We start from the raw sequence: 18,816 nt of genomic DNA, 5'->3' as shown, positions 1-18,816 counted from the left end.
GTATTCTCTTCTCTCTGACTTCTGTCTCGGAAGTGCGGGGATCCCAGCCTTCGTGTATAAGCTGACTTGGTCAAAGCGCTCGGACGGCCAACACTACTGGATATGTCTACATCTCCATCTCGAACATCTTCACATCTCACCGGATCGTGCTTAGATCTGTATTAGAAAGCCTGTCTTCCCCAATGAATCATCCTTCGGACTCCTTTCCGTACTCTCCTCTCAATCCTGAGGCTGCGGAGATTCGCCTTCTCACTATCCTACCCGACAAGAATGGAAAAAGCCCAGTGAGATGCACTTTGCAGACCGTGTCACTCAACCACTCACCCCAATTCGAGGCTCTCTCATATGTCTGGGGAAATGTTGTTGAAAAGGTGGAAATCTTGGTGAACGACATCCCATTTCAGGTCACAACGAACCTTGACGCAGCGCTGAAATGCCTTCGACATTCCCGGAAGAAGCGCCTCATCTGGATTGACTTTATCTGCATCGATCAAAACCACGTCAAAGAAAAGAACACCCAGCTCCCTCTCATGGGCCGTATCTACAAGGACGCAACCTCTGTCGTTGCATGGCTCGGACCAATAAATTCCAACATGGAACGGACGATGTCGATGATCAAGCAAAGAGAAAGCAGTCTGGCGGGCATCCTCCAGGACGTACGGATGATTACGCGGCCGTGGAGCCGGAAGAACCAGCGCGACACGATTGGATCTATTCTAGACGCTGTCCAGGGCTTTCTGGACATCGTTTCGGCGCCATACTGGGGACGCATGTGGACCTTCCAGGAGTACTATCTCCCCGAGAAGCTCCCCGTGTGCATGGTTGGCAACATCTCCTTTACCCTCCCCTCGCTAGTCGATCTGGGTCTACACTTTCCGGAGGTTCTGAACCCCTTCATGGAAAATCTCGACAAAGTGGCTCCGCGTGCGGGCGATGCAGCCGACATTGAAAACCACCGGAAGCTCCAGAGCCGCCTGAGGGAAGCGCTGCAACGACTCACGCAGTCAAATCCTATGCAGGACTTTGCACACGATATCGCAGCCAGCCGGAAAGGTCTGTCATCCTTTGCGGATGTGCTCGATCTGACCGTCCAGCGCCAATGCTACAATCCCCTCGACCGCTTCTACGCGTTGTACTCCATGGTCGACGGCGTCCAAAAGAAGTACCCCGTCGATTACGAATATACTGCGGACGAGGTGGCGCTCCAAATCACGCTCTGGATTTTGGTCTACGAGGGGGTCGATTTCGTGTTCAACATGTTTCATTTCTACAACGGGCCCCGTGGGAATATCCTGGGTGGCCCCAGCCCATCGTGGGTGCCGAACTATCGGGATTCAACGTCTAGAAGCAGTTTTAGATATAAGGAGATCGACAAGTCTCTCCAGGACTGGGAGCAGAAAGATTATATGACGAACTTGTCCTTGCTTCCGGGCAAGTACGTGCTACGGTTCTGGGCCAGAAGGGTGGGCAGGACTCGAATCATTTACAAGTTCCCGGACGAGACTGTGGAAATTGCCCGGCGGATTCTGGATGCAGTTAATGAGCCGGCCTCCGAATGGGGCAATGGTGTTGACGAGGCGAACATGACGGAACGCTTAGTCTGGGCTTTTCTTGCCCATGGCGAGATGCAGCAGACGTTCGCAATAGACGATATCCTCAACGCCCTGGAACAACTCACCAGTTCTCCTGACGACTTTCCCGACTCTACCCAGTCATCGAAACCTGTGAAACAGCTCCTGCGGGATCTGCCATCCCTCGCAGGAAGGACGGTCTTTCAGCTGACGAATTGTCCAACGGGCGGGTTTGGCATTAGCGTTGGGCACATTCAGGAAGGAGATCTATTAATTCTTTCGGGCAAAATGATGAGTCCTATCGCCTTGCGGGACTCGGGCTTCCGCAACACCGACGAAGATGTGGTGCATTATCGTATGGTTGGAAACGTTTTCGTCGAGGGCATCGCGGAGGACCAGAAAGAACATCCTACTCCGCTGCTTTCTGAGATTAAGGGAGGGAAGTTTGAGGAATTTCTGATTTTGTAGTGGTAATGGTTGTAGCCTCAGCATCCCTGAGACGGCAGTTGTCCCAGGCTGATTGCCGAGAAGGAAGGACTAAAGCAGCCCTAAGGATGTGATCTTGTTTGATAGTTGTTTTATATCCCTGTTACCCGCCGGAGACATCATGGATATTAACAACGCGCGGGTAAATCCCCCTGCTGCATGAGTAACAGCAATGCTACTACCGTCTGCATGCTTTCTTCAGCCTATTGAGAATTCCTTGAAGAACCATTCTTCATTTTGGTTTTTATTGTGATTGCGCGAGAGAGCTATATGGAGAAGGGAGCATACACCCTAAAAGTGATCAGGATGCCTCGGGACAATCCACTCCCCCGCCGTAACAGTAGTATTCTTTTCACCAAACATACCCCCATTGAAGAACAATATCACACTCGGGTCCGGCATGACTGTTAACGCTCTAGAATACGCCACGCCCTTACCGGTAGGCACCTTGATCCAGGTGCGGGGGTTGCCGTTGTCCCGGTTGATAAAGACTTCCGAGTAGGTGCCATCACTCATGACAATGGTACCGTGCGGCCCACCAACAGGCGTCCAGACGGTGTACGGGCATGCGGACGGGATCGTCCCATCTCTAGACGTGAGCAGGTAAGGCGTCGCTTGGTCGAACTTGAGCGGGTTGTCGGCGATACGGTAGTGGACTGCGTACGGGACTTCGGGGGCGTTGGCCAGTTCGTACGAGAGGAGGTACTTCCCGTTTCCGATCTGAGCAACTGTCGTCATGCCGGGACGCAGGGTGTAGTTCGCATAGGCTGCGTCGTTGACGACGGGGCCCCAGTGGATGAGGTCTCGCGTCGACTGGTGGGCCAGTTTCTGGCCGTGGAGAGGATCCCGTTGATCGGAGTAGTAGACAGTCACCTCGTCTTTGTACATGGATATGAAGGGCTCCCACACGGGGGTTGCACCGTTGGTTGTGTTTGGCGGGCCGCCAGTCGCGACGAGAGAGACGAATTCCCAGGAAAATCTTCGATGTCATGAGCAAGACTTTTCTCGCGAATGATTTGGAATGGGCCCAGAAAAGTTGCCATTACAGGTTTAGGAGGAGTTGGGAAAACGCAAGTGGCCTTGGAGCTTGCATACCGCATACGGGATCGAGATACGGAGTGCTCGATCTTCTGGCTTGCATGCACTAGCTATGAGGTGATGGAGCAGACGTACCTGAATATCGCGCAAGCTCTTGGACTTCACGATGTGAAGCCGGCAGAAGTCAAAGCGCAAGTCAAAAAATACCTCAGCTCCAGGCAAGCCGGAAAGTGGCTTCTGATCTTTGACAACGCTGATGACATGGACATGTGGCTGTCAGATGATCGTGCAGGTCCAGCTCTTGAGGACTTTCTCCCTCAGAATGAACAAGGCCGCATTCTGTTCACCACAAGGAACCGGAAACTTGCTATGGAGCTAACATCGTCCAATATCGTTCCTATTCCAGATGTGGATGAGAACACTGCGTTGAAAATTCTCGAAAGGTCACTGGTAGATAAGGGTCTGCTTCAGGATCATCCCACAGCAGTTGCTGTTCTGGAGAAACTGGCCTTCCTCCCCTTGGCAATCTCGCAGGCATCGGCATACATTAATAAAAATGGCCTGAGCCTGTCCACCTACTCTGCGCTTCTACAAGAACAGGAACCAGAGGTAGTGGAACTCCTGAGCGAGGACTTCAAGGATGAAGGACGCTATAAGGATCTGCAGAATCCAGTGATCACCACATGGCTGATCTCATTCAAACAGATCCAACGCCAGGACCCACTGGCAGCCGACCTTCTATCTTTCATGGCCTGTATCAATTCACGAAACATCCCTCAGTCCCTTCTTCCCATGCCAAATCCAGCAAACGCGGAATTGATGCTTTGGGACTTCTGAATGCATACGCGTTTACCAACAGCCAAGATACGGGCATAAACCTACACAGACTAGTGCATATTGCGATGAGGAACTGGCTACGGCAGAATGCCCTGTTTGGTCACTGGATCCAGAGGGCCGCTGATCAGATGCGCAAGGTGTTCCCAGATGACAACTATACAAATCGAGGACTCTGGCGAGAATACCTCCCACATGCCTTATCCCTTGCATATGATGAATTCACAGCGCAGTGGAAAGAGTATATTGATTTGATTCAGAATATTGCAGATTGCCTTTACGAAGATGGAAGATGGAGTGAAGCAGAGGTGCTATACACTGAGCTAACAAGGATCAAACAGGAGGAAACTGGGTCCGATCATCTCTCTGCTTTATCCAGCATGGCAAACCTAGCGTCAACCTATTGGGCGCAGGAACGACGGGATGAAGCTGAGAAGCTTGAGTTGCAAGTATTAGAGATAAGGAAGACTGTGCTGGGGGCTGAATATCCTGATACTCTTGCCAGCATGGCAAACCTAGCATTAACGTACTGGAGGCAGGAAAGATGGGATCAAGCCGAGAAGCTTGGGTTGCAAGTATTAGAGATGAGCAAGATCATCCTAGGAGGTGAACATCCTGATACTCTTCTCAGCATGCACAATTTGGCCTATACCTGGAAAACTCAAGGAAAGCTGCAGGACGCCTTGGGCCTAATGGGAAAATGTTCTGAGCTTCGCAACAAAACATTAGGGCCAAATCACCCTGATGCCATATCCTCCTCGCGCGCTCTCAGTGACTGGAAGGACATCCATGATTCATTACCGAACGAAAGTCCCTCGATGGCGATCATCCAACCCGAACGATCACACAACCGACCCGAAATCGCAGCAAAAAGTACAGCAGCTGCGTTGATCGCTCAGCCGCTCTATGAAGAACACAGCGAGCCACCTCATACGCCGAGACGGTCCGCTGCAAAGCTATTTCTAGGAGATCATCCCCTTTTCATAGCTTCCAGGAGAACCTCAACCGCGCCGGAATGTCAGGAGCTACAGGAAATAGATTGATTGGCATCGTCAGTCCGCGCGGGTCCCTGTCCCTCGTCATTTGAATCAGACATTTCAATCTGTGCCTGCGGAGCGGCCAGGTTTACAATTCCACACTGGTCGACTCGAAATCGGCGACTGAAGCGCTGGAGGGTAGCCAGCCGTATTGCCCGTGAAACAGTGCATGACCACAGGGACGTGTCGCTACATGGGATTTCATCTGATGCGCCTACGCTGACACTGCAATGAGTCCTCGGTGGAAGATCAGTTTTGATGCACATTAGCACTCATTTCGTAGGCTAAGCTACCTCTGGCGATAGGCGACATCATGCACGAACCTTCTTCAATACCTCCGGAATAATCTCCGCATCCGGGTCCGTAACGTCTCCTCGAGACCATCCCGCCCATGGACGCCCTTGAAAGCCTTCTCAGGTGATCCTTCCTGGGCCGCAAGCAGCTCATTCGATGTAAACAGTCTGACCGCGCTCTATACCTGTTCTGTATTCAAGACATTGTAATCAGCTACTTTCGCGAACAAGCTGAAGTTGCGTTGCGTAGGAGGCTTGTCTTGGCACCGAGTGACGAAGCCGTCTCTGAAAGGGAAGAGTTTGAGGGAGTGGACGAGCGTTCGGACCTGGCGCATGCCTGCATCTTCTGGCGGGGACTGAATTTTCAGTTTTGTAGTCAGTATGGGCCGGATCATTGAGACTACCTGGCGTTCCATTTAATGGTTGCGGACAGATATTGGTCAGGGGAAGAAATATCTCTGACGAAGTGAGAGAAGTGAAGTATAGCCGCGAAAGCATCATGTGACGCTCTCATGATCGATGCCTCGTAAGGCAGTTGGGATGGCCATTGTTGTCACCATGTGAGAGCACACAGTGCTACGGCAGGGGAAGCGTACTCCTCAGCAATGGCTGCGTGGGTGTCACATATTCACAGTCAGGTGCATAACAAAATGATGTTGTCATCCTCAGCGCTTATAGATCATAGATTTCAGCCTACACCGGCTTTCGACCCGACGATCCGATGAGCTTAACCCCCAGCCGACTTCAAAGCCTCGAACTTGGGCCTGTGACAGTATATCAAGAATCGGGGCCTAAAGCTAACCAGCTTCCTGATAAGGTAAGGCAAGAATCCCGTTCCTTGATATGAGCTAGTCCTTTCGGCATTGAGATTCCACGCTAACAGTTCACGTCCACTTGGCCATCGTCAGCTGGTAGGATGTCATTCTGCAAGAAGACTTTTGAAGGTTCAACACGGACAGCAGAACTTCAGATTAAGTCAACCCTGTCTGATCTTGTTGCAAAGTTGCGAGTGGGTAGATATGAATTAGGGGTCAGGCCCAGCTCCCCGTGATTTTTTTGATACCTCTATGGAAATGGGCTGTTTGATACATATTATATTTCTGTAACTTGAGACCCCTAGACCTTGAAATCAAACCCCCTGGCAATTCTCCTATGCATATGGGAAGCAGACTCGGGTTTTGACAACATTAGCCGGAGACACCTTATCTGAAACCGACTAAGGCCAGGGTGTCAAGAACTGACACACAATAATGGACAACTCCGTACTCGACAGCCTAAATTCTGGCACCTGAAGTATAACTGCTGCGATTTCCTGTTTCTGCTAGTTGCTAGTCAGTAGACTGTGATACGTTCAGATAGCTATGCGTTATCCTGGCGTACAGGGTCCGAGAGCACATATGCCCATCACACCCGATAGTCACACTATGTGTGTTAGCTTCCTGGCTGCTAGAGTAATCTCACTGTGCGGGGTAGAATCCGGGGCAAGTACTGTGGCAACTTCAATCTCATTTCAGCCATAGTCTTATTATCACTATTATGATCGATTATGCAAGAACTGGAGTAGGGGGTGGGTGGGCAATCTGGACACGCCTGACACGATCACCACAGAGTCATCACAACCGGCCATCTACTCAACTGACGACTTCAAACATGCTCTCTGAAGAAAGTATCAACGATTACTCGACTTGCTTCTACGAAAACATTCACTGAAAAATGTTCCACACCTTTGAACTCCGCCACAGTAACCCGCGCCCAGCGACTGGAGAAGAACGGCGAGGAAGACGGCCAGGATTACGAGCCTGCAAGGAATGTCGTCGACGCAAGATCCGCTGCACGGGGACGCATCCTTGCGAGCCGTGTCTGTACTACAAGAAGCCCGAGCTGTGCCGCTATTCGGATCCCAGAGTACCACACAGCGGGACGCGAGGCAATGGCTCCCATGCCGATAGTCAGTACCGATCTGTTTTGGAGAGATTGTTTCCTTCGGTCTCGCTGCAGTCACTTGTGGCTCTGACGCGTGAGGAGCTCCTGGATCTGTTGCGAGATAGTATACTTGGCTCGGATCGACCCCCTCCGCAGCCTCCAGAGAGTCCGGATGAGGATCACTCGCGATCGTCTTTGGAGGCGATGTCAATGGGAAATGCTGAGAGTGGTGAAGTTAATACTGTCAATGACAAGGACGATGTGTCGGATGATGTCAACGCGCTCTCGATAGCGACGCGTCCGCCGTCCACCTACCTGGGCATCTCCTCCATCAATGCCGTCCTCAAGGTGATCAGCTGGGTCAATCCGGAATCAATTGCTCGACCGTCCACTGCAACTCCACTGAGAAACAAGCCTAGACGGAAACCGCAAGTGCCCATAGCCCCATCAACCGAGTCCCAAGCCAGCGACCAACTCATCGACGCCTACTTCAACTTCATCCATCCCTCCATGCCGCTCCTGGACGAGTCCGATTTCCGACAGACCTACGTATCCAACACCCGACGCGACGAGCACTGGCTCGCCCTCATGAACATGGTCCTCGCCCTAGGCAGCATCTCCCTCTACCCCAGCGACGACACCACGCACATCGTCTACTGCAAGCGCGCGCGCCAACACCTCTCCCTCGAATCCCTCGGCAGCGCACACATCGAGACTGTCCAGACCCTCGGCATCATGGCCGGCCACTACCTGCACTACATCAGCCAGCCGAACCTGGCGTACGTGCTCATCGGAGCCGCGGTACGGATGGCCACCGCGCTAGGCCTACACAAAGAGACCACAGACACAGACGCGAGCGAGACCAGACCGCTCCAGTCGTCGTCTGTGCCCGTCGACCTGCGCCGGCGCATCTGGTGGTCACTCTACTGCCTCGATACATGGGGTTGCATGACCCTCGGACGGCCAACGCTAGGCCGCTCGTCGGTGGCCGTCTCGACAAAGCCGCCAGCGGTATGGTCGCCTGTTTCCTTCTTGTCATCCTGCCACTCATCAACTAACACCCGAACAGAACACATCCACCACCCTCATCCTCCTCGAAAACATCCGCTTCTGCCAGATCGCCACCCGCGCCCAGGAAGCCCTCGCCGCATCCCCTCTTCCGCCCTACTCTCAACTCCAAGACCTCGACGCCGAGCTAACAGACTGGTACGCGCAGCTCCCACCGCTCCTGAAGACCTACGAACCATGCCCGGACTCAATCCACACAGCCCGCACCCGCATGCGCTGGAGTCTGCATAACCTGCGCATCCTCCTCTACCGCCCCGTCCTGCTCCGCTATGCCCTCCGCCGGGTTCCCGCCATCACGCTCCACACCGAAGAGCGCCTCGCGATTGAGAAGTGCCAGCTGCTCGCGAGAGAGGCGATATGCGACATTGCAGAGGCGCAGACGAAGAGTCCGCCGGCTGCGTGGGGGGTCATCTGGCATGGGTTCCAGGCGAGCCTGGTGCCGCTGTTGACGTTGAGTATCCTTGCGGCGGAGGCGGAGGGGGATACGGACATAAAGATGGTGGAGTCGTGCAGGGAGCAGGTTGAGGTCGCCATGGCGGCGATTGCGCGCGTCGAGGCGTGGCATCCTACTGCGCGGCCGAGTCTGGATCTCATTGCCAGGATATTTCGGGCGTCGTTGGTGAGGTTGGGGATGATGACCGTGTCGGTGGACTCGTCGGATGAGATGTCCCCTGCTGCGCCGGGCGGGTGTATCCGGTTGATTTGCAGTCGGGGGTCCAGGTCCCGCAGACCGTTCCGGTGGCGTACGCGGGAAATGAACTGGGCCTGTCGAGTCAGGATGTTTGGGATTGTATTAATTGGGTGACTCCCGCGGCGTGGGCTGATGTGCAGGGGCAGGCTAGTACGATCGACTTATGGTCCACGCCGGGGTGGTGGCAGCTTTGAGCAGAAATATACATTTTCAATACAAGCAGAGCATAAACTAACTACCCGTATAACTCTGGTCGATCAGGCAGAACATGCCTCGACCCCTCCAGCTCCGTAGCCATATTGTGTCTCTGCGTGGCAATCTCTGCTGGACCTGGGTAGTATACAGCTCCAGGGTAGACCTTTTCATTGACCGGCGGTGCTGGCGCTGCCGGCGCTCGCCTCCGCATCCGGATACAAAAGATTAGTAGCCCCGATACGACTACCAGTGGGACGCCGAGTCCAACCCCTAATCCCGCGCCGAGCGTCATCGCAGAGATAGAGGTATCCGTCGATTTCGGAGTACCCGTCTCTGTCCCTGTCCCTGTCCCCGTCGCCGTAGCAGACTCAGACCCAGTAGTCGTGACGATATCCTTCGTAATCGTCCCCCTCGGCGTCCCCGTAGACGAACCAGAAACCGACGACGTGGTTGTGATAATGTCCAGCACTGTGGAAGCAGAGGCAGACGGACTCGGATTCCCATTCTTCGCAACCTCAACATTCCCACTCACCCACAGCCACTGCCCCAGATTCGCACTACAGACGTCCGTCGCCCACCCCGCATACCCGCACGTGAACACATTCGTCGAGGAATTGGGGCACGAGTAAAGATTTGCCCAGTGGTCGGGGATCGCTACTTTCAAATCAGTCAAAGCCAGACGGCAAACGGAGAACGCGTACAGTCGAGACAAACATGCGGACACTCCTTGGCCGGCCAGGATTTATCGGCACAGGCACCGCGATAGGCGATGTTGAGGGTTGCGCCGTAGCAGAGGCCGTTGGAGAGGCAGGCTTCGCCTTTGAGACAGCAGGATTTGCTGTTGGGGCAGGGGGTGTAGTTGTCGTCTGTGTCGCCATTGGGCCAGTAGCAAGTTGCTGTGACTGGGGCGAGGGTGAGGAGGAGGACGAGACATATTGCTGAGAGAGACATTGTGCTGCTTGAGACAGCGTTAGAGGTGAGAGAATGGGAGATGTGTGCGAGAGGCTCTTTTAAGTCATTTATCTGCTGGTTATTTTGGGAAGGCTAAGCGCCGGTGAACTCTTGGTATGGAATTGTTGGACCCTGGCATGTCGGCGCTTAGGAATACTGACGTTGGAGGACATCACATCTGCTTAATCAGTGGAGGATATTTAGCGCCGTAAGAAGGCTTTGGGTTTGTTGAAGACTTGCAGTCATGGTGCAGGAGCGTGTATTCAAGTTCGTTGAGCATTCAAACAGTAGATATTTGAATAGAGAGTTGATCTGTGGTGGCCATAATAAAGAAGTGATGCTATGGTTGATGAAAGAAGATAGGAAGAACCCCTCTTGGTGCGTTTCGACCAGGCCCTCGGGCATTTATTCAAGGATGAATAGGTTTCAGTCAAAAAGAAGAAAAGTTTTGGCTTTTGGTGCCAGAACTACGCTCTCTGTTAAATGTTGCTTCATGTCATCTGCACTTGGTAGCTCCCAACGAGTATGAATGAGGTGGTGGGCGGAAAAGAATTAAGAGTATAATAAGACGAAATCGACAAGGCAGGGATTCGACCTAGAGTTAAACCCCTGCAAAGGACGTGGTATTATGGAAGTGCACATTATTGGAAGATGTCCTCCTCTTGTTCTGTCCGCGGAAATTGCCATCGAGAAAGAACACCATGAGCCGAATTGCTTTTGGGCGGTCTTGCTGACGGGGTGCTGTCCCTCCCCCTTTCTTTCTCAGACAGCACCACATGCCTTCATACCATCACGTCCAACCTCCACCAACTACCTCATCATATCAATCCATAAAGCCTTCTCAATCAAGTCTATAGTCATGTGGAATACCTGCGATGTGACCTACTGTTATGTAAAGATAAACACTGCCAAACTGTTGAGAACCTCCAATGTCTTTTTGCTGTTATGAAAGTAAGTCTATCAAAGATAAAGGTACATCTTGATGCTTCTCTGACAGATCCTACTTTACCAGTACACATTGACATCTCGGGTGATCATCATCTGCGTGAGTATAGATACTAATGATGTGGTTTATATAGCTGAAGCCCTCTACTACCTGTGCGAACACCACTATCCACCCGTCTTCGGCTCGAACTTTTCTTCATCCACCACCGTCGCCACCGTCAACAGTGACTCTACAACTCTGCCATCAAAAAGACGATTTGCCGCGGTATATAAAACGAGTACGAAATTCCTCGACGGCGAAAGGCGCTCAACCAGATCCGGAACAAGATCTGCTAGGTCGGACGAAGTTGAGTACACCCCACTCGCTGGGCCAGATAGGTTCAAGATGGTGATCCCTCTTCGCAAGTAAAAAGTGTACAGTGTATAGTGACCTCCCTACGAAGGCCAAATAGTTGCTACCAGTGCCAACCTTTTCACCCTGGATCTCTGAAATAACTGTTAGTAGCTGAGAAAGGCACGGTCTCAACACGGACCAGTGCCTTTACATTCAACCTCCAAACCAATGCTCCGAAGCAGAGACCGTTGTCTTTATCATACCAAGGCTCCGTCGCGTCGTTGTTCGCAAAGAGGGGCGGAGAGAATCTGTCCCCAGGACTGAGATAGTGTAGCTGTGAGGGTAAAGCAATACGACATGCTCGCTGATGGTAGTGATGCAGCTGCGAGGGGACTTGAATATGGCTGTACTGACTTTGTGACTGTGTGCTCTCAAGCAGGCCAATTGCCAGGGCTACTTCGACTTCAGATGAGGATCACTGAGAGGAAAAGAATTTGACTGGAGCCGGCACTCAGGACGTATCGAAGCGAGATCGAGTCACGTTCCGGCCATTAGAAATCTCAGCAAGTCCGCGGAAACGGGGAAACTCAAAAGGGGAATCGGGTAACGTCGCTGACCATTTACCTATAATGGTTTCTCTCACTGTTCGCCAAGGTCGTAGCAGCTTTTTAGTGAGCAGCAGCAAACAAGGTATCCTCGACATTTGGTCTTGGTCGGGTATTCTCCCGAGAACTTCATGGCAAGACTTTCTAACAGGGTCCTCGGAGAATCTGATCTGGGCCATATCCGAATACGATCTCCCTTGATGCTTAGCGATACTGCTTCCAACTCTCCGGCTTTAGGACGCAGGCGTTTCTCCTGGCAGTGTTTCAGCTCAATGATCAGACAGCCACATTCGTCAATGTGGCCATGACTAGTCATGTATCATGTTCATCCTATTTAAAAGACGTCTGATAATCCACGAATAGTAAGCCGTGTCCATCGATCAGCCCAGAGCTAAATGCTTGATCTGTGGAACACTGGACACATGTGCAAGGTATCGCAGCCTCCCCGTTATTCATAGTCAACACGAGGCTCAATGTCAATCATCCTCAGAACCGGTTTGTGCCCTGTGCCCTGCTCCACTTTATCGACTTGAGTACTGCCTATCTCCCCCGTTTGTTAACAGGGATTGAGTTTGCGGGACCTTTGGTAAATTCCCCGGCTACCTCCCGCCAATAGAAGACAGCTGGAGACGAGGCTGGCCGAGCAGGAAAGGCCGGAATCCTTTCCGAAACCCAAAGGATACATTCTGGAGGTATCTTGCATGCACTTTATTCCACCACAGAACTCGTGTTTCTTGATGACATCTACTCAAGTCAGAGGAAGATGGGCTGAAGATTACAAAACATGACGATTCAGTTCATACTGGCCGATTGTAGCCGTCGAGGGCCTCGAAGCTATCAAAGACCATCCGCGAAGCAGCGAAACACTGTATGCTATTAGCTCCAAACGCTGACTACATTAATGTCCGCGTCATCATTAGAGCCAAAAGCAATCCTTTATCCAATCAACATCAGCAAGGTATCTGGTAGATTCAGAAAATGTATCCCATCGAGAGTATCGACGATCCCGTTGATTGCCTGTTTCGTGGTGGGGGCTGGTGTTGTTGATCTTGTTACCCCTCATTTCTCCCCCAGTGCCAGCGTCTGACTTCCGGCCTGGGTATCAGGGTATGTCTTTATGATTGTCGACTCAACCGTCGGGGAATGCATCCGAACCATTCAGAGCCCGTTGAAAATTATGTTGATCGTCTCAATTGCCTCACTCGAGGGTCCGATGGCCTGATGGTGGTTCTTCCTTGGCAACCCCACAATCACTCGAGCTGGCCCGTGTCTGGAGTCTGATCCTGACACCAATGAGAACAATATCGGAAATGATCTCCTACACGGTATGTCGACATGCAGATTAGTTTCGAGAACCAATTTGCCTTGAAATGTGTCGAGTGGGTCGATCGTCGACCTTTGTCCACCGCGTGCAGCTCTGTAGGTCCTTTTGAGATGTATGCATGACTCAACAGTCAAAAGTATTCTGAGCGAGGAGAACAATCGGCTATGCCGGACATAGTCTGTCTCAGATTAAACGCCACTATCCAAGGTCCTCTCTGCCCCATTGAACAATAATGGAGATCATCTCCACCATGCACGCATCATGCAATCAGCCTTCTCTTAAGTACCAACCAACCAGGGAACCTGGGATACAAGTAAGACTGCAAACCCCGGGTTTTGGCAGTTCTAGCTACCAGAGGGAGGGACGTAGAATGTTCTAATGTACTGTGACCGAGATCCCGACACAGTCAATTGCAGGCCTAATCAACCAGTCCGTCCTGTCTATAGCTTCGGAAAAAGGACCGAAAAGGCAAGGGGTATCTGCTTTCGGGATAAGAAACCTCGCACTGCGATAGGCTTGATTCGTTTAGTGTAAGCCCCGATATCATTGATGATTATCAGGGTTCCAACCAGCGACACGGGAAGAGAGCATCAACTCGTATCTGTTGCTCAGAGCCAGTCATCTCCGCTTGATGCCGTTGCCATACACATGCCCATCTTGGACACAGGCTGAATTTCATCCACCAATGACTCGTAAAAGTACCTCAAGTACGTCCAAGACAAGGCGTTTGAGTTATGCACAAAGAAACTTAAACGTAATCATGTCGCGCAGATGTCGGCCCTGTACAGACGGCCCTCTGTGTAGCTTACGAGGTGGCAAGCATATATGATGGCTGCTAAGTCCTCAGGCAGACTGATTTAGTCCTTACTCTCCTCAACTATACTCTCCACTCCCCGTTGTGATATACGTAATATGTGCACTCAAATGACAGAATCATACCCTCCTCCCAGCTATAGCCCGGATGATTACAACTCCTTCTTACCACCATACTATCCGTCTTCAACAGGCACTTACACAACTACAATCACAGCGGAATCCTTCTCGCCAAATCAATCCGCCTACGAAACACAGTCCCCCTACGCCAGCCAATTCTCCCAGTTTCCCCCAGAAGCATCGAAAAACATCATCGATGCATATGCCTATACCGTTCCCGCTGAACTCTACACCTACGCCTACCTCCCCCCTCAACCTCTGTACCTCGACCAGCCCGCCTTCCCTTGGGCAGAGGCAACCCCGCACCCCAGCCCAGAGTATCAGCATATCAACCCCAAGCTCTCAGCGCACCATTCTCCAAACCAGCCTCCCCGCTCGCCACCGACTCACCCCAAACAAACACCATCAAACGCCAACGCTACCTCCACAAGAACCGCGTGGCGGCGACGAAATGCCGCTCCAAGAAAAAGCAGTACATCCAGCAACTGCAATCCCGCTTCGAGGCCCTATCGCTTGCGAAACGCGAGCTGCAGTACCAGGTGCAGACGCTGCGGGATGCATTGCTCTCGCTGAAGGAGGAGTTGGTGCGGCATGCAAGGTGTGGGGATGGGCCGATTACGAGTTATATCGAGAAGAGGAGGGCGCGGTGTACTTGATTCCGTTTCTTCTGTGGATGTGGAAAGGAAGGGAAGAAAAGAAAAGTGCTTGGTGTATTAAAAAGCTGGGCGCTTTTGTGTTTTATGGCATGGTGGTGATTTGATGGGTGGATTTTGTGGGGGTTTTGTACGGTACTCGTTGCATATAGGGTCAATATACTGGATTGTATCGTTGTTTCCTTCTTGAATATGTTCTGAAAAGAGCAATGGAGACAATAGCAGGCTGTTGTAGAAGCCACTTACCGAACTTGGGAGCGCTCGGGCAACTGTATATATCTGAAGCGATGCTGTCCGAGTGTCTTGAGTATTTTCTGAGACTGGGCCCACTGGGGTAACTGCGGGAGTCAATATATATTCGAATTATAGTTGCATGACCAGAAGAGGCTAGTGTGAAATGAGACAGAATGTCACCGAAAGGAATTCATTGGAAGATAAATAACACGCGATACTAGTTGACCAGTTGACGACTTGAGTATTATTATCAGCAAGGTGAAGATCATGCCAATGGTTTAACGCTCGGGACTTCGGCTATCGGTTGACACTGTCTCTTTTTGATTTGCAGTTCAATGAAGATTATATTGAAACATGTTTCAGAGCTGAACCGTCAAGGTCATCTAGATCAGTGTTATCCTTGAAGATATGAACATGTCTATCCTCAAGTAGATTACTGGAATTGAAACTAGCCAGTTGCCAGAGATAGCAACATATTCATGGCTTTTGGACATAAAGACCTCCTTGTCTGGCTACTCAAAGGCTGCTAGCAGTTGTGACTTGGCTTGTGGATAGCATCACAGCAGCAGTATCTCGAAGCTATAGATCCGTCGTATCTCCGAGAGCAATCTAGGAACACTCGGAAACGATCCGACTTGATCGACACTCGCTAAGGGTTGTTATTGTTTTGGCACAAGCTAGAGGTAGGGTGCACCGTGCAGCCGTGTGTTTGTTTAGCAAGCAGAAAGAGTGATAATACTGTAATTGCCCGCAATCCCCACAGACTGACGCAAACCATGGTAGGTGCACAACAATAGATGCATCCTGATGATTGGATATTCGCTGTGGCTTTAGTTGTTTGATGAAAGTGGCTTGACAGGTGGGTCCTTCTGGCTTATTCATTTTCTCCGGTGAGGTCATCCCGCTCTTCTTGAGTCCTGAACAGTCCAATCCACTTGTCTAATCTATGCAGATCAATTAGGGCAGATTGACTGATCCTGAATTCCAATTGCGATTGGAGATCCAGGCAAGTAATTGGCATGTCCCTGAATCCATTTGTTTAATGGCAGTCAGCCTACAAGAACAACTATTACGTCTGTGGCTGCGCGACACCAAAAATGGGAGGAATCGACAAGAACTTTCTGGAAACTCATTCCCCAAAAGGAAAATAGGCCAGCTGACAGCTGTGGGCCCATACACATGTGGCTCAGGCAGATCTACTTCCTCTGCAGTTTAAAAGCCAAGGTCCAGGTCCGAATGACTTCATCGTTCAAGATAAATCATAAACAATTTTTGTGCAGTTAGTTTTTTTCCATTATGTCTGAATTCATCACTTGACTATTTTCTTTCCCTATGGACCCCCGGAGTCAGGCTTCTCAGATACGGAAGCGTCAAAGGGAAGGCTCACCAGGTGGCATCCAGACAGACGATAGTCCACTACAATCACCATCAACTCAGTCTTTGCCCAAGGTCAGCTTGCCGCGCATCACAACGGCAAAGCCTCGGCCCCGGCGAGCGAGCAGAGCTTGTATTAGTTGCAGAGAGCAAAAGGCAAAATGCACTGGGGGATCCCCATGTGAGAGATGCCGCGAGCTAAAAGCCGAGTGCGTGTTTGTAGCTAACAAGAATGAGAAGGTCGCAAGGTAAGCTACTGGCTCCCAATGCTTTAGCACATTTACGCGTGTTACTGACCTGATCTTGAGGCGACTGCAGGATCTCGAGCAGCGGTTGAAGGAATTCTACCGTTTGCTGCGGCGCATTCAACCGAGAGCCGATGCCAAGGACCAGCCATTGATCGCTAAAGCTCTGGAAAAGGTGAATTCCTTTTTGATTTGCTTGAGACGACCCTAACCATTCGGACTAACAATTCCACAGGAGACGCCGCCTGCGAGTCTCAGCCCGAGCAGCGATCTATCCATCGACGCTATTACCCGCCTCGTAACTCCGACCACCGATCCCATCGAAGAAGACTTCAACAAGGACAAGATAAGTCAGGCGACAGGATTCATTGGTGCACACTCGGGTAGGTCATGGTTGCATCAATTGAAGCGCAAAGGGCTCCGGTTGGACGCCTCATGGTTAGGTCCAGAGACTCAAGACGACTTCTTTCCAGACTCGATCAGTTCCGTCAATTATTTTCTAGATGACGAGGAGCTCTCGGTTGATCTTTCGGTGCAGTCATTTACTATCCCTGCGCAAGACGTCGCAGACGAACTTCTCGACACTTACTTTGACATGGTGCATCCTGGGTTCCCCATTGTCGGCAAAACGGTATTTCTACACCAGTATCGACGGTTATACTCCGAGCCTCAATCCAAGCCACCAAAGAAATGGCTGGCTATTTTCAACTTGATCCTTGCCATTGCTGCGCAGCATTTGAGCTTGACGTGTTTTGATGAGGCCGACGAATGGCACGACCCATCGATATACTTCTCCCGGGGAAGCAAGCTGGGATTGGCCGACACTCCTTTGATTCCTCATCCTGACATTCAACAAGCCCAAATCGAAGGACTTGCTGCATTTTACCTGCTGATCATTGGCCAAGTGAATAGGTAAGTAAAATCGAATATAACTAAATTTGACTCGTTTGTGCTTAATCTGACACCGCTGTTGACAGGGCTTGGAGAATATCCGGTACGGCAACTCGTTCCGCTATCGCTATGGGTCTTCATCTTAGGAGTGTTAGCAAGGATACCTTGGATATCTCGAAAGAGCTTCGTTGTCGAGTCTGGTGGTCAATCTTCGTCCTCGAAACTACTCTGTCAGTCATGACGGGTCGGCCGTACAGTGTGGCAAATCAGTTCTGCACGGCGCCGTTGCCCCTTCCCTTTGACGAGGACCAGTTTGGGGATGCGTTTGTTGCTCGCTTGCTGGCGGATGCCAACGCTCGACGTGCTCTCTCCAAATCCCTGCTGTCGTCAACGGCTCCGGATGCCGGAACCTATCTTCCCGCCGTCAAGCCGTGCGCGTCGCTCTACTTTCTGTTCACCGTTGAACTCGCCCGGATTATGCGATGCGCAATCAACCTGCTGTACGCTCCGGCAACCACCAGGTCGAGCAGCTATTCGGTGGAAAAAGCCCTTGAGGACCTTATTTCGACCATGAATTCCCTGCAAAGAAGGCTGCCCGAGCCATTCCAGTTCAGCCGCCCTCGGGAGGACCCGGCATTTGAGACGCAGCGATGGTGTCTCGCTTTTCAGTTCTACAGCGCAAAAATGACCATTGCCCGCATCGCCATTTACCGATGGGAGCGAAGTGGTCAAGCTACGAGCTCTAGATGGAAGGAGATGTCGGAAATCTGCACCAATGCGGCCTGCAATATGCTCTCGCAGTTGCCTAATGAGCCGGACATTATCTGGCTGAGTCGCATTGCTCCCTGGTGCTGGATCTTGCATGATCTCATGCAAGCCCTCACTGTGCTGTTAATCGAGTTGGACTCTCGCATGAGGCACGGAGCCAAGGATACAGAGCTAATTTCAAGATACATACAGAAAGGCATGCACTGGCTTTTAGCCATGGCTTCTCGGCATCCTGCTTCAGAGCGAGCGTGGCAGATCTGTCAACATCTCTACCTACGTCTTACTCCTGCCGCGATGCCCTTGGCTCTTCGTAATTGACGACTACATTTTCGATCCAACGCCACAGATACATGCCATTGCAGTCATAAAATAGACTGTGCTATATGCATGATTACCGCAGGTAGGTTGTCGCACACTGGCACA

General features: G+C 51.4%; 8 protein-coding genes across 8 annotated transcripts; 6 read left to right on the top strand and 2 right to left on the bottom strand.

The window, feature by feature from the left end:
• The first annotated feature begins 106 nt into the window (after positions 1-106).
• Positions 107-2,182, top strand: P174DRAFT_510960 (HET domain-containing protein). The gene has a single exon (XM_024831734.1). It carries the CDS (start codon positions 183-185, stop codon positions 2,037-2,039), a length of 1,857 nt encoding a protein of 618 aa, XP_024683703.1. The 5' UTR covers positions 107-182; the 3' UTR covers positions 2,040-2,182.
• Positions 2,183-2,348: 166 nt separating this feature from the next.
• On the bottom strand, positions 2,349-3,041 carry P174DRAFT_366389 (BNR/Asp-box repeat domain protein; the record flags this gene model as incomplete). The annotated part of the gene is made up of 1 exon (XM_024822110.1): positions 2,349-3,041. A coding segment is annotated over one exon (693 nt), but the record flags the coding sequence as incomplete, so codon positions are not given.
• P174DRAFT_502547 (uncharacterized protein) lies at positions 2,951-4,972 on the top strand (the record flags this gene model as incomplete). Its single annotated transcript, XM_024831096.1, has 2 exons — positions 2,951-3,849; positions 3,876-4,972. Exons 1-2 carry the CDS (start codon positions 3,069-3,071, stop codon positions 4,970-4,972), a joined length of 1,878 nt encoding a protein of 625 aa, XP_024683701.1. The 5' UTR covers positions 2,951-3,068.
• A 1,960-nt stretch (positions 4,973-6,932) lies between these two features.
• Positions 6,933-9,135, top strand: P174DRAFT_480455 (putative C6 transcription factor; the record flags this gene model as incomplete). Its single annotated transcript, XM_024830714.1, has 3 exons — positions 6,933-8,193; positions 8,252-8,896; positions 8,959-9,135. Exons 1-3 carry the CDS (start codon positions 6,973-6,975, stop codon positions 9,133-9,135), a joined length of 2,043 nt encoding a protein of 680 aa, XP_024683700.1. The 5' UTR covers positions 6,933-6,972.
• A 41-nt stretch (positions 9,136-9,176) lies between these two features.
• On the bottom strand, positions 9,177-10,087 carry P174DRAFT_458694 (uncharacterized protein; the record flags this gene model as incomplete). The annotated part of the gene is made up of 2 exons (XM_024829696.1): positions 9,177-9,790; positions 9,838-10,087. The coding sequence occupies 2 exons, from the start codon at positions 10,085-10,087 to the stop codon at positions 9,177-9,179; spliced, it is 864 nt and encodes a 287-aa protein (XP_024683699.1).
• Positions 10,088-10,859: 772 nt separating this feature from the next.
• Positions 10,860-11,660, top strand: P174DRAFT_126130 (uncharacterized protein). The gene is made up of 3 exons (XM_024821081.1): positions 10,860-10,979; positions 11,167-11,453; positions 11,538-11,660. Exons 1-2 carry the CDS (start codon positions 10,947-10,949, stop codon positions 11,422-11,424), a joined length of 291 nt encoding a protein of 96 aa, XP_024683698.1. The 5' UTR covers positions 10,860-10,946; the 3' UTR covers positions 11,425-11,453; positions 11,538-11,660.
• A 2,559-nt stretch (positions 11,661-14,219) lies between these two features.
• atfD (bZIP transcription factor atfD) lies at positions 14,220-15,058 on the top strand (the record flags this gene model as incomplete). Its single annotated transcript, XM_024831733.1, has 2 exons — positions 14,220-14,545; positions 14,575-15,058. The coding sequence occupies 2 exons, from the start codon at positions 14,220-14,222 to the stop codon at positions 14,882-14,884; spliced, it is 636 nt and encodes a 211-aa protein (XP_024683697.1). The 3' UTR covers positions 14,885-15,058.
• Positions 15,059-16,447: 1,389 nt separating this feature from the next.
• Positions 16,448-18,711, top strand: P174DRAFT_419068 (putative C6 transcription factor; the record flags this gene model as incomplete). Its single annotated transcript, XM_024824759.1, has 5 exons — positions 16,448-16,670; positions 16,730-16,737; positions 16,808-16,909; positions 16,970-17,646; positions 17,712-18,711. The coding sequence occupies 5 exons, from the start codon at positions 16,448-16,450 to the stop codon at positions 18,709-18,711; spliced, it is 2,010 nt and encodes a 669-aa protein (XP_024683696.1).
• Between the last annotated feature and the right edge of the window lie 105 nt (positions 18,712-18,816).

This window comes from Aspergillus novofumigatus (genome assembly GCF_002847465.1).
Source record: "Aspergillus novofumigatus IBT 16806 chromosome Unknown P174scaffold_3, whole genome shotgun sequence".
NCBI classification, from domain to species: domain Eukaryota; kingdom Fungi; phylum Ascomycota; class Eurotiomycetes; order Eurotiales; family Aspergillaceae; genus Aspergillus; species Aspergillus novofumigatus.
The sequence above is the reverse complement of the archived record's forward strand: the minus strand, read 5'-3'. Positions and strand labels throughout refer to the sequence as shown.

Bases quoted from the DNA above. Each gene is read 5' to 3' on its own strand.
- P174DRAFT_510960 (XM_024831734.1), top strand. From the start codon at position 183: ATGAATCATCCTTCGGACTCCTTTCCGTACTCTCCTCTCAATCCTGAG.
- P174DRAFT_126130 (XM_024821081.1), top strand. From the start codon at position 10,947: ATGTGGAATACCTGCGATGTGACCTACTGTTAT. The intron at 10,980-11,166 runs GTAAAGATAAAC...TGGTTTATATAG, and splicing joins GCGATGTGACCTACTGTTAT to CTGAAGCCCTCTACTACCTG.